General features: G+C 53.7%; 2 protein-coding genes across 4 annotated transcripts; both read left to right on the top strand.

The window, feature by feature from the left end:
• The first annotated feature begins 910 nt into the window (after positions 1–910).
• Positions 911–5,999, top strand: GPATCH3 (G-patch domain containing 3). Its single transcript, XM_015883700.3, has 7 exons — positions 911–1,284; positions 2,097–2,515; positions 3,825–3,999; positions 4,355–4,414; positions 4,677–4,798; positions 4,927–5,054; positions 5,601–5,999. Exons 1-7 carry the CDS (start codon positions 933–935, stop codon positions 5,818–5,820), a joined length of 1,476 nt encoding a protein of 491 aa, XP_015739186.2. The 5' UTR covers positions 911–932; the 3' UTR covers positions 5,821–5,999.
• A 685-nt stretch (positions 6,000–6,684) lies between these two features.
• On the top strand, positions 6,685–11,519 carry GPN2 (GPN-loop GTPase 2). 3 transcript variants are annotated; one of them, XM_015883702.3, is made up of 6 exons: positions 6,685–6,714; positions 7,111–7,546; positions 9,042–9,198; positions 9,398–9,558; positions 10,292–10,422; positions 10,915–11,519. In XM_015883702.3, exons 2-6 carry the CDS (start codon positions 7,130–7,132, stop codon positions 10,985–10,987), a joined length of 939 nt encoding a protein of 312 aa, XP_015739188.1. In that variant the 5' UTR covers positions 6,685–6,714; positions 7,111–7,129; the 3' UTR covers positions 10,988–11,519. The 3 variants fall into 3 exon arrangements, with proteins under 3 accessions (XP_015739188.1, XP_015739189.1, XP_015739187.1); XM_015883703.2 differs by having other exon boundaries at positions 6,685–6,800; XM_015883701.3 differs by lacking the exon at positions 6,685–6,714 and having other exon boundaries at positions 7,110–7,546.
• Positions 11,520–12,463: the final 944 nt, after the last annotated feature.

Genomic DNA, 12,463 nt, shown 5'->3' with positions numbered 1-12,463 from the left:
TCTGGCATTTCAGACTTGTAGAAATAGCTGTTGGGGGTACAGTGTGGGAAGGACACCTGAATGCAGGGATGGAGCATCATAGGGAATCATAGGGGAGCATTGCAATGCAGCCCCATGAGCTGTGCTGGGCACACACTGCTCTGTGCACTGAAACCTGCAGAGGCAGCACAACTGCAGCCTGTCTGTGCTGCACCTTCCTTCACGCACACAGCCACACCTGGAGGTGCTGATGCAGGAGGTTGGTGCTGACTCACCTGGATGTGCACACACAGCCCACAGGAGAACAGCCATATAAAGCCTCCTGGCTCCCCACCACCATAAACACACCGTGTTTGAACAGCAGCCTGCTGGGAGAACTGTGTGCTGCCCATCTGTGCCAACACACAGCAGGTCGCTTCCAAGGGGATCTCAGCCTGACAGCCCTTCTCCAAAGGGAAGGTGGGTTAGTGTGAGTCACCCCATGATCCCTGCAGGCCCACGCCAGCCACGAGCTGCTCAGCACGGTGACATGTGTGTGAGTCACTGTGTGCTGGGCACACCACACACTGCTGGCACAGTGACCCAGCAGCAGGCAGGATCCCCAGCACAGCGAGCAGCCCCCATTGCCCCCATACCCCATAGCACTGCTGCTCCCAGCTGCTCGTTGGGGACAGATTGCCCCATCCTTGGAGGTGTGCAAGACCAGGTTGGATGGGGCCATGGGCAACCTGATCTATGGGGTCTCTATGGGGATCTATGGGGTCTATGGGGTCTCTATGGGGATCTATGGGGTCTATGGGGTCTCTATGGGGATCTATGAGGTCCCCCCCAGCTGACCCCATAACTGCAGTTCCCCTCCCAGCCACAAGGCGGCGCCATCCTCCCCACCTCAAGACGGTTGTGACGTCATCACCGCGCGCCCTTCCCTTGTGACGCATGGCTGGGTGGACAAGATGGCGGCGCTGAGCTGTGAACTCCCTAATGGCGGCGGCGCTGCCCGGTATTGCCTGATCAGCGGCATCCCGGCCGCGCTGCGCTCCGCCCATCTCCGCTCCTACTTCAGCCAATTCCTAGAAACCGGCGGTTTCCTTTGCTTCCATTACCGCCACCGCCCCGATCTCCCTCCTACGGGATGTGATGATCAGGCCTCATCTCCCTCTCGGTGCTGCTGCCCGGTTGCCGTTCGGCCCGGCCGGGCCCGGCGCTTTATCCGCATGTATTCGGGCCGGCGATGGGTCGGGCCCGGCGGGGCCTCGTTGCCCGGCCGCTGCCTGGTCCGCAGGGTCCGGCTCAGCCCCGGGACAGGTAGGACTGGGCCTCCCCCTTTGATAAAGCCTTTACCCCTAATGAAGTTTCCTTAACACTTTATATCTGTTCTGGGTGTGGGAATCAAATGTTGTTTCTGCATTTAGAATAAGAATGTTTTATTTCAAGGTCTCGTTATATAAGTGAAGCGATTTGTAGTTATTAGGTACAATGATTGCAGCTCCTGGCTGTCCAGCTGTCTGAAATAGAACTACTGGTTTTTGATGCTGGACAAATAAGACCTGAGTAATAAAGGATTCAAAGAGGAGAAGTTAAAATAATTAACAATATGCCTGTGTAAACTAGCAACAACCCCCACCCCGGCTCTTTGTTTAACAAAGGCCTCTAGGACAGAATGGAAGAAGCTTTGAAGGGAATCAACATATCAATAGGATAAGATACCGAGACATCTTGGAAACAGAAACAGCAGGACAGCGACTGACAAGATAGCAAGTGAACTAACAGATTTCAGAATGTAATTAACAAATGCAAACCTCGGGTAACATTGTAACCTGGAATACCCAACCAAAGGGGAGAGGGGAGGGGAAAACATATGGGAGAAAAGGTATCAAAACTGTAACATAATGTCCATAGGGGCGCTGCTGCCATCAGGGCGCCCGCCATTGCAATCGCAAATAGAAACTGCTTTTATCAGAGATACCGTCCTGACCAAAAATTATTGAGGATATTTCCAACATGGGGCAAGCAGGGTCAGTCTGGGGGCTGTTCCTCTACCCAGACCTCCCCAGGAGAGCCCAATTTACCCCTCTCTGCTGTAGGTCCCTCCCCAGATCACTCCTTCCCTCTTGCAGGCTCAGAGATGTCTCCCAGTGGAGCAGACACGAAGGCTGAGGGTGAAACCATCTCTGAAGCTGACTTGAAGCGTCTGCCTGAGTTCAACCCTCCCTCCTTTATGCCTTTTGGGAACGTGGGCACCCCTCTGAAAGTGTTTCTGGAGCTGATCCGTGCCTGCAGGCTGCCCCCCAGGATCATCAAGAAATTACAGCTGGATTTCCCAAAGACGGGCTCATCGCGGAGGTACGGCAACGTGCCTTTTGAATACCAGAACACTGAGACGGTTATAGAAGAAGAAAGAGTTTACACCGCTACAGGGGATGAGATCACTGAGGACCAGGGGCCTGTGGCAAGACCTGAGGTGACTGATGCAGCCGGTGCTGAGGAAGATGAGGTGGGGCAGGAAAAGGAGGAAGAGGAGTCGCACTCGGATGATGTAAGTGGAGTTTTGTGGTGCTGCCTGAGGTCAGACATTGAGCTGCAAAGCTGAGAGTTGATGTAACTCTTAGAGCTGATTTTTAACCTTTCAGTTGTATTGCAAAGTCAGTTTGTCTGAAAACAGTGTTAAAATGTGGTAGTTTGCATTCTGAGCTCCTTAGTGCATGTAGTAGTACAGATAATACTTCCAGAACAGCTTGTCCAAGTGAAACTGCTTTATGGTGTCAGCACAAAGAGCTCAATCCAGAGGATGGAGCCCAGCTGGTGGCTGCTGCTGCAGGAGGGGGCCTCTGCTGTTGTGTGGCAGGTCGGTCTGGCTCTGCTGTTGCTTGTAAATGAGATGGCTGGAGACTGGGGAGCACATCAGCGCTCTGGAAATGACATGCAGAGTTGTGCAGATGGTTGACCTTGGATGCTCCTGCAGTACAAGTTAGTCATTCAGAGAAAAATGACTTTCTTGACAAAGACTTCTAGAAAGCTGGGCTGGTCTGGCTCTCCAGAGATTATCTTACTGCCCCCGGCAGGCTCCTGTCTAGCCTGTTCTCCCAATCTTTGTTATTACAGAGGCAAGTCCTGAGGCAAGCCATTCCCGTTCTTGGCTGTCCTGCCATTATACACCAGAATTAAGCTGTATTATGTCAAATCTTTGCTGTAGTTTTATTCCATTTAGGTTCTCCTAGCAACAGTGGACACAGAGAACGCTTTGTTCCTTCCTTTAAGAGCTTCTTATTCAACAGCTGCTTTCGGTCTTCTCCATACTAAGCAAGTCTGTTCCTGTGGCCATTTCTCATGGGCTGGATCTCTAGCTATTCGTTTGGACATCCCATAGTTGGTTAATGTCTCCCTTGAAGGGCTGTGCCCAAAGCTGGGCAGACAGCAGTAAAGCTGTCAGTCTGATCTGTGGCTGTGCCAACAAACTCCTTTTCTGGAACCCATACAATCTCTTTAGGGATCTACTTGAGTGGAATTAATTGGTTGCTAGTGCTGACTTTAGGTACAACACGCCTGCTCCTTAAATGGACATCTTTGCGTTACGGATCAGGTACGCTGCTGAAAGCATGTTGTGAAGTGGGTGTGACGTGGTATTTTTCACCACTTCTGTCTGCTGACTCTGAAGATGGCATTAGTCAGGGGAATGAGGTCATCAGCGCTGGTCATGTCAGTGCCTGAGAACAGCAGGCTGAGACGAGCTCTGTTGACAAAGGTGTTCTATAGTGAAGGCATTGCAATGGACCGTGAGGGTCAGGGAAGTGAAAAGGAGGCTCTGTGCTGCTGCTGTCACCCACCTCTTGCTGGTTTCTTTGCAGGACAATGATACCTGTGAGGAATGGGAGCGACACGAGGCTCTGCATGAGGATGTGACCAAGCAGGATCGTGTGGAGGAGCGGCTGTTTGAGGAGGAGATTGAGCTGAAGTGGGAGAAGGGAGGCTCAGGCCTTGTCTTCTACACAGATGCTCAGTACTGGAGGGAGGAGAATGGAGGTAACGTTGGTGTTTGTGTCACTGCACTACAGACTGATTGCCACAAGCTGGGGACTGGGAACCCAGCCTGGCAAAAGCAGATAGATGAAGTATAACCCTTCAGTTCACTGCAGATATGGGCATCTGGCAGTCGATTTTTAAGCCTTGTCTTGATGACAGAACCTACAGAGGTTCTATCTGATGGCTCTGTTGGTCCTACTAGCAGCCTATTCTGTAAGCTCTGTGGCTTGTGTACCCTAATATCTGTTCCTTCCCATTTTGATAGAGAGAACAGGGCTCCACCACTAGCTTACAGCTCTTCTGTGTCAGATTTCCACAGCCATCACCAAAACCTGTGCTTTTCTTCTCTTGGCAGACTTTGATGAGCAGACTGCGGATGACTGGGATGTGGACATGAGCATCTACTATGACAAAGGTATTCGTGGTTGGAAAAACTTCATAGGAAACAGGGGAGGCTGGGAAGTTCTGAACCTGCAGAACTGTTGACGAGGGGAGCTCAGTCATCCTTTGAAAGCATCTGAGACGTCACTGTACTTGAAAGAACATTTTTTGGCTGTGAGGGTTGCCAAAAAGAACAGGTTCTGCCTCCTTGCTGGGTGGTGCTCTGGGGGAAATCACAGCAGGAAATGGATTTCCTGAGCTGTGCTACTCTGACTCTTGCTGCTTTTTTTCCCTAGATGGAGGTGACAAGGATGCTCGTGACTCAGTCCAGATGTGGCTGGAACAGAGACTTCGAGATGGTTTGGAGGATGGTTCTACATCAAGGCAGCAAATTGGCACCTTTGAGAGATACACCAAGGTGAGCTTTGGGTACGGAGTGGATGGGGAAAGGCTGCTCTGGTGATGTACAAAATATGTGGGTCTTGGAGGTTCTGAGAAGATGAGAGAGGGCTTCATCTGACATCTTTATGACTTTATTTTTCCCAGGGCTTTGGCAGGAAGGTTCAGGAGCAGCAGGGCTGGACGGAGGGGCTGGGGCTGGGGAGCAACAACTCTGGAATGGCCGAAGCTCTTGACAACGAGGGTCAGAATCCCAGATGCAAGAGAGGTCTGGGGTAAGTACCTTGTTTGTGCCCTGCTGGCCTGTGTTTGGAGCCTCTGCCTGGCATCTGCAACTCACTGGCTTAAAAAAGAGTCAAGTGTGAGCCAGAGCAGTAAGGCTGCATCCCAGGGGCCTCCACAGAACTCCAGAGCTGACTGCTCTGCTCTTCCTGCCAGTCCAATGCACTTGAAATGACTTGTGTTGTTAGGCCAGAAGAACTGGAACCATATGCAGGTTCCTGCAGCACACAGACGTGGAGGGAGAGCTGAGCTCAGGAATTAAGGGTCAGCTATGCTACAATATTTCTGTAGGAAAAGCTCAAGTGACCTGAGTGAGATCTGTGTGCCTTACTTCTGATTTCTGTGTGCTTTGCTCAGTGCTGTGTCTCACTGTGAGAGCTGCTGCTTATTCCTGTCTATGAGGTGGCTTCAGGACGGGGCACCTGCACCATTCCTGTCCGTTTCTCCTTTATAACATGTACTGAAGACAGCCTGGATCTTCAGGGGTGTCCCACTCTACCCCAGCACTAGTGGACCCAATGCTATCTGCTTCCCTCTAGGTACCATGGGGAGAAACTACCAGCGTTCAGCAAGGTGAAAAAGCCACGGAGAGACACTGCTGTCCTCATCTCAACCATCTACGATGACCCTGAGCCCATTGACAGCGGTGACCAGCTGCTCAGGCGCCAGCCACCCACTGCCATGAAGTACAGACAGGACATGCCTTTCGTCCGGGCATCGCGTGGCACTCTGGAGAGCTTCAGCACTCAGTCACGCTGAGCACAGACTGACACTGAGCCTTTTAATGGTGCTGCTCCTGTTGACCACAGGCTGGTTCCTGCTGGTCTCAGTTCTGGAGTACTTTGTTCATATATTTATTTTTGGAAGAAATAATTTGTAGAGGAAATAGCCTTGATGATTATATTTTTTACAGCTATTAAAGCGAGGGGAGACGTTAATGGTCCTGTTCACTGGGAACAAGGTGGGAACTGCAGAGTTATACCTGAGCTTTAAAGCTAATACTGCTGCCTGGATCTAGTTGTATCCGCAGCCAGCTCAGCCCAAGAAGCCGAGCACACAGTTCACATCTCCTTCATACCCAAGGCAGGACAAGTACAGGCAGGGCCAGCTGTGGCAACTTAACTGTCCTGCTGCAAGTTTGCTGCGGGCTCCCAGCTTTGTCTATTGGGTGTGACCATCCCACAGTCCCGGGAGAAACTCATTGGGATGAAAGACACGTCCTGGCAGCCCTGGGGAAGGCGTCTCCCTGTGGTCAGCTGGAGCAGCTGCTTCCTTCCATGCTTCCCTATGACAAAGCTTGGGCTGCACGGAGCCCTGGGCTGAGAGCTTTCATCCGTGTGACCCGGCCTTGTGGTGTTACGTGTGGATTCAGTGTCCTCCGTGTCAGTGGGCTCCTGCTGCTTACTCTGCACTTCTCATAGGTGTGGCAGACACAACGTAGAGTCAGTTCTCTGTTTGTGGAGGCGGGGTGGGGGGGAGCTGGGTTTGTGCCTGGAGGAAACGGGTGGAGCGGGGAATCGAACCGGCGGCCCCGCGACACCCGCTGCGCCCTCCGACCGCCAGGGGGCGCTGTGCGGGCGGCTGCTACACCGGAACGAGGTGAGCGGGGCCCTGCGGGCAGCCGGACCCAACGGTGAGACACCGGAAGTGGCGGTGAGAGGGATGGGGGACACGTGGGGGCGTGGGGACGGGACTGGGGGGGGGGGGGGTTTAAGACTGGAGGGGGGACACGGGGCCGGGTGGGGACATGGGGGGGTGTGGGTTCATGGGGGGGCGTGGGGGCACAGGGCTGGGTGAGGGACACGGGGGGGTGTGGGGACAGGACTGGGGGGGGGTGTAGGCCTGGAGGGGGGCGGGGAGACATGGAGGGGGGTGGGGACACGGGGGGACGTGGGTTCATGGGGGGACGTGGGGGCAAAGGGGGGTGTGGGGTCACAGGGCTGGGTGAGGGGCACGGGGGAATGCACTGCTGTGATGCTCAGCTCTGTGCCTTCTTTATAAGCAGCCCAAGGCTGAGAGTGAATGAGAGCTTAATATTGCCTTGTTCAGGAGGAGGAGATGAGCCGCCATGTCTGAGAGCAGCAAAGGGAACCCGCTGTCCTTCGGGCAGGTGGTGATCGGACCCCCAGGCTCCGGTAAAACAACGTATTGCCACGGCATGCAGCACTTCATGGGCAGCATCGGCCGCTCGGTGGCCGTGGTGAACCTGGACCCGGCCAACGAGGCCATGCCGTATTCCTGCGCCGTGGACATCTCGGAGCTCATCACTTTATCTGATGTGATGGAGAACTTGAAGCTGGGGCCCAACGGGGGGCTCATCTACTGCATGGAGTACCTGGAGGCCAATTGCGATTGGTTGCAGGAGAAGCTGGCTGCTTTCAGAGGTCACTATTACCTGTTTGATTGCCCGGGGCAGGTGGAGCTCTACACCCACCACGATGCCCTGAAGAACGTCTTTGCACAGTTGGCCAAGTGGAATTTCAGGGTGGGTTCGGTGCTGCTGTGTTGCTTTTTGGTTGTGGATGTGGCTCTTAAGGGCTGTTTTCTTCACTATCCTCCTTGAGAAAGGGTTGCCCAAGGAGGCTGTGGATGCCCCATCCCTGCAGGCATTCAAGGCCAGGCTGGATGTGGCTCTGGGCAGCCTGGGCTGCTGGTTGGTGACCCTGCACACAGCAGGGGGTTGGAACTGGATGAGCATCATGTTCCTTTTCAACCCAGGCCATTCTATTCTTGCTGGGACAGGCAGGAGTAGCTTATTCAGGATGTTTAACACAGTGTCACTATCCTGAGCAGGAACATGGATGGGTTCATGGGTTCCTTCCTCCCAGAGTCTCCCAGCTGGAAGGTTTGTGCTGTGTTTGATTTGAGTCAGTGCTGTATTTCAGGGCAGGGAGTTCTGTGTGCGTGCAGATCGAGTGCGGATCCTCTGCATTGCACTGTGAGAAATCCAGGTGTCATCTCAGGCCCTGCCTGCCCCTCCTGCAGCCAAACCAAATGGCTGTGCACCTCGTAATACGTGCTCTGTGCTTTCTTGCACAATGGAAGATGCAAATTAGGAAGCGCGGGTGAGAAGAGTCCCATAACCACGCTAACTTGCCTACGTTGCATTTGCTTTGCATTCGGGCCAAAGCATGAATGTGCAAACCACACGGGGCGCGAGCAAGAAGGGCAAGTTGGTTTGCTTGAGAGTGTCGCTGGGAATCTGCACATTAGAATTCATCCTTATTCAAATAGACCTACACGAAACTGCAGTTACTAAAAAAAGGCTGCTTACTCTCCTGTTCTGATGGGCACAGGGGTGCTTGCACCTGCCTGTGAGCTTTGCACTGGCTTTATTTTGCCTGCAGAAGCTCAGCTGTGATTCAGCCACCCTCAGCTACAGAGCTCTGCCTGTGAGTGGCATTGTGCAACGGGCAGCAGCTTAGCAGAGATCTCAGACCACGTTGTTACAGCGGTGTGAAACGCAGGGGATCGAGCAGCTCATTAACGTAGTGATTCATCCTCATTTCAAACCACAAAGTGCTTCTCCTGGCAGAGCGAGGAGTTCTGCAGTTACTGCCATTGAGTTGGCAAACCTTCCTATGGGGAATGTGGAAACCTTGAGCCAGTTGTGTAGCTCGGAATGGGGGCCACCCCGGCACCCCCTTAAAGCCTGCAGAGTGCAGACAGGCTGGGAGCTGCTGCTGCAAAGAGAGGTGGCCTCAGAGCAGTTGGGGTGGAAGGTGTCCTGCAGTGCTGCAGCCTTCACACAGCCCTCCCTGCCTGCATCCACCTCCCTCTGAACCCCCCCACGGGTGTGAGGGTGGAGATGCTGGATCTGTCCATGCACTGTATGGATTGTATATCCATAGGAGGGTGTTTTATGATAGCTTTCCCCACGTAGGAGCCTGTGTGATTGGTTAGATCTGGGTGCGTTGTCCTTCTCAGTGTCTCCCAGGGTTATGCAGGAGGATTTTCACCTTTGTGCCTTTGCTCCCCAGCTGGCTGCAGTACATCTGGTGGATTCCCATTACTGCACAGACCCTGGCAAGTTCATCTCCGTGCTCTGCACTTCTCTCTCCACGATGCTGCATGTGGAACTGCCCCACGTCAACGTCCTCTCCAAGATGGACCTGATTGAGCAGTACGGCAAGCTGGGTAAGAGCCTTTCAGAGAGGGAGACGTGGAGTCGGGTGGTGGCAGATGCAGATCAGCTGCCGTGGTACAGGGCTGTTCTGCTGGGAGGTGGTTGGGAAGATGGTGTAAATCTCACTGGGTTCTTGGAGGTGAGATCTGGCCAGGGGTGCTTACCTGTATTTGCAAATGGTTTTCAGAGCCTCTTGGTGTTTCCCTCCAGCTTTCAACCTGGATTATTACACAGAGGTCTTGGACCTCTCTTACCTGGTTGACCATTTAGCTTCTGACCCCTTCTTCAGAAACTACCGCCGCCTCAATGAGAAGCTGGTGGAGGTGATTGAGGACTACAGCCTGGTGTCCTTTGTTCCTCTCAACGTCCAGGTGATGCTGGGGGAGGAGAAGGGCAGAGAGAGCACGGAGTGCTGGCAAAGCAGCCGGGATGTTTGAGAGCAGCTGGGTTACACGGGGGGGAAACAGACCTGCAAAGGCTGCCCCAGATTCCATGCTGCCTGTGCTTCTTCTCCATCTGCACCCAGAACTGGCTGTAAAAGTCAGAGACACGGGGGCTGTAAGGTTTTATAATAGATGAGGATGGAGGAGGATGGTGAGATGCACCCAGACTTGCACGTGTTGTGTCGCAGCCGAAGGAGAAGGAAAAGCTAATGGGCTTGGAGCTGTGAGAGCCTCGTGTCCTGGGGTGGGGAACCGAGACTCCTTCCTTCAGCACCCGCATTTCAATTCCAAGCCATTACCTAAAACACGTTTAAATCAGAGTCATTTGGAGATGGGAGGGACGCAGTTGGGAGCCAGGACTGAAAATGTTAATTTTGCACTTTGCAGAAGTGTCAACAAAGGGAGATGGACCGAGATGAGCAGTGATGAAAGGGAGCGAGAGGGCGGAGGGTGTCAGCCCATCGTGTATTCAGACCCCAGGGGGAGCTCCTCCTTGTCCTGTTGCCCCGCGGGCTCAGGGAGGAGGCAGGCAATGTCGTGGAGGCTTTGCCTATAGTTTGGGTGGCCCACAGCCTGGGAGAAAATGGGTGGTAAAGGGCAGCGTGAGCTGTTGGCCCTGGGAAGGACCGTGTTCCTCATGTGTCACCTCTCTCCCTTTCAGGACAAGGACAGCATGCGGCAAGTGATGCAGGCAGTGGACAAAGCCAACGGCTGTTCCTTTGGGGACCAGGAGCAGAGGAGCCTGGAAGCTCTGATGTCAGCAGCAGTGGGGGCAGATTTCCACTTTACTTCGTATCCTTCTCCACCGATCCTCTCTTATGTTAAATTCCCCCTTTGGGGATGGGGTGAGAGGGGCTGGAGGTGGGGCTGGCAGCTTGCAGGTTGTTCCTGCTGTTCTGATGCTGTGTTGTGATGCAGATGCTCAGCCCAGGGCTTAGCAGGCAGTTGTCCACACCACAGCTACCGCATGCTTTGCTAATTGACGCCGTACGTGTGGGAGGAAAATCTTTTGACAACTTTCCTCTCATTCACACTCGCTTGGACTGTTTCTTTGCGCTCCGTCCAAACCATACAATTGATTCTCCTCTACTTGTCGGGTCTGGGATCAACCAGAGCCAGAAATAACTCAGGTGATGCGTGCAGCTGCCAGCACTGCTGCCTTCCTACCAGCCTTCAGGCGCACGTTGGGGTTGGCTCCTGGCTGAGAACATTAGAGCTCCTTGGAGAAGGGAGTGTTTGAGCCCTGCCCTGCCGCCTTGTTTTCCTTAATTAGTGCGTTATCAGCACGCTTGCAGTGCAGGAGAAGTATGTGCAATCTCAGGACAAGACGGTGGAGGAAGAAGTGATGGATATGTAACACACCCAGCTGCGCCGCAGCCGCTCTCTGCTTTGACAGCTCTCCTTTTGCTGCTGAGAGCTTAAGGGACTCTCTGTGTTGTGTGACTCAGAGCAAGGGAAAGTCTCTCCGGGCTCTGCCTGCTGCGCTCCTTCACTGTGGAGATTGAGCTCAGCCCCATTGAGCAGCATTGGAACGGAGGGGCTCTGGGTGAGGGCGAAGCAAGTGGGGTCTTTATAGAGCAGGAGAGATCTGGGTGGGAGTTGTGAGAGAAGAGAAACAAGGGAGGCTGAGCTTTGCCATGTCTCCTCTTCCCCGTTGTGCCCAATGAGGATCTGGGGAAAGAAACATCAGCAGGTTTCTATAGTGAGACTTGAGACGTGAGTTCTTGGTTTACCTCATAGGAGCAGCGTATGTGGCCCTCGTAGTCGGGATTATCCAGGCTCAGAAGCCTCCAGTCTGTCTCAGGGAGGACAGAGATGGTTGTTTTTCTTTCTTTTTTTTTAAATAATGATGGACTCTTTTCTTAATAAAACACTTTGACTCGCTTTCATCTTGGGACTTTGCTGAACCTGAATGAATAAAACCCAGCGCTGCAAAGCCTGGGGCTAAAAACCCTCAGGTGGGAACGTCACAGCAGGGCTGTGTTTGTAACGCTGTGTTCCTCTACCTGGGAACTGTGCATGTCCTTCTGCAGCTGGAAGTGGGGTTGGGAGCCAACCTGAAGCTGAAACTCCATCCTCATGCTTTGCTGGTGAGGGTTTCCAGCCCAATCTCAGCCCCGGATCTGATGCAGGAGGGGCAGATGATGTGCTTATAGAAAACAAGCTGATTTATGGCTGGTTTTTCACAGCTCTGAGAGATTCGGTGGCTTAAAAGGGTGCTGTTGGGTCAAGCTGGAGTTACCCACGAGCTGCCAAAGCTTTTATAGCTGCTCGGCTTTAGTTCTATCCCTGCAACACCTGCAGCCCCAGCCCTGCGGTGGGGAAGATGGAAAATCAAAGAGCTCTGAGCCCCGAGGGGAGCTGCCACGTCCCACAAACCGGGTCCTTCTCTTGCACGTCCCCACGCCGGGAGGGGACGGATCCTGGGGGCTGAGGAGGTGACACCCTGGCTCCCGTCGCTCCCGTTGAGCAAGTGTTAGGCATGGGGCCAGGATTCGTCACCAAGGTGCAGGCCTGGCCCTGGGGTCCTGGCTCCCAGCCCCAGCTCTGTGCTTTGTAGGGTCAGGGATGGGAAATGGTTGGGGATGGGGAATGGTCGAGGCTTTGCTCACCGCCCTATGTGGGGATGTGCAGCTCCATCCCCCTGCCCCACAGCACAGCCCATCCCTAGAAAGGGCTCCAGTGCCCAGGACTGGCTCATTTCAAAGCAGTGGGCTCAGAGTGGGCTGATCCCAGCAGGAGTGTGGGGCTGGGACCAACACTGAGTGGTTTCAGAGCCCCCCAGGCTGTGGTGGGCATCATCCCTGCACTGTGCTGTTCTCTGTGTGTGGAC

Source organism: Coturnix japonica, chromosome 17 (assembly GCF_054131305.1).
Source record: "Coturnix japonica strain WE chromosome 17, WE-NBRP24, whole genome shotgun sequence".
Taxonomy (NCBI): domain Eukaryota; kingdom Metazoa; phylum Chordata; class Aves; order Galliformes; family Phasianidae; genus Coturnix; species Coturnix japonica.
The sequence above is the reverse complement of the archived record's forward strand: the minus strand, read 5'-3'. Positions and strand labels throughout refer to the sequence as shown.

What these genes read in the sequence shown, in the direction of transcription:
- GPATCH3 (XM_015883700.3), top strand. Translation starts at nt 933, where the DNA reads ATGGCGGCGCTGAGCTGTGAACTCCCTAATGGCGGCGGCGCTGCCCGG. An exon ending in AGGAGTCGCACTCGGATGAT is followed by an intron (nt 2,516 to 3,824) that starts GTAAGTGGAGTT and finishes GTTTCTTTGCAG; the next exon opens with GACAATGATACCTGTGAGGA. An exon ending in CCTTTGAGAGATACACCAAG is followed by an intron (nt 4,799 to 4,926) that starts GTGAGCTTTGGG and finishes TATTTTTCCCAG; the next exon opens with GGCTTTGGCAGGAAGGTTCA.
- GPN2 (XM_015883702.3), top strand. Translation starts at nt 7,130, where the DNA reads ATGTCTGAGAGCAGCAAAGGGAACCCGCTGTCCTTCGGGCAGGTGGTG. An exon ending in TGGCCAAGTGGAATTTCAGG is followed by an intron (nt 7,547 to 9,041) that starts GTGGGTTCGGTG and finishes TTTGCTCCCCAG; the next exon opens with CTGGCTGCAGTACATCTGGT. An exon ending in TGAGCAGTACGGCAAGCTGG is followed by an intron (nt 9,199 to 9,397) that starts GTAAGAGCCTTT and finishes GTTTCCCTCCAG; the next exon opens with CTTTCAACCTGGATTATTAC.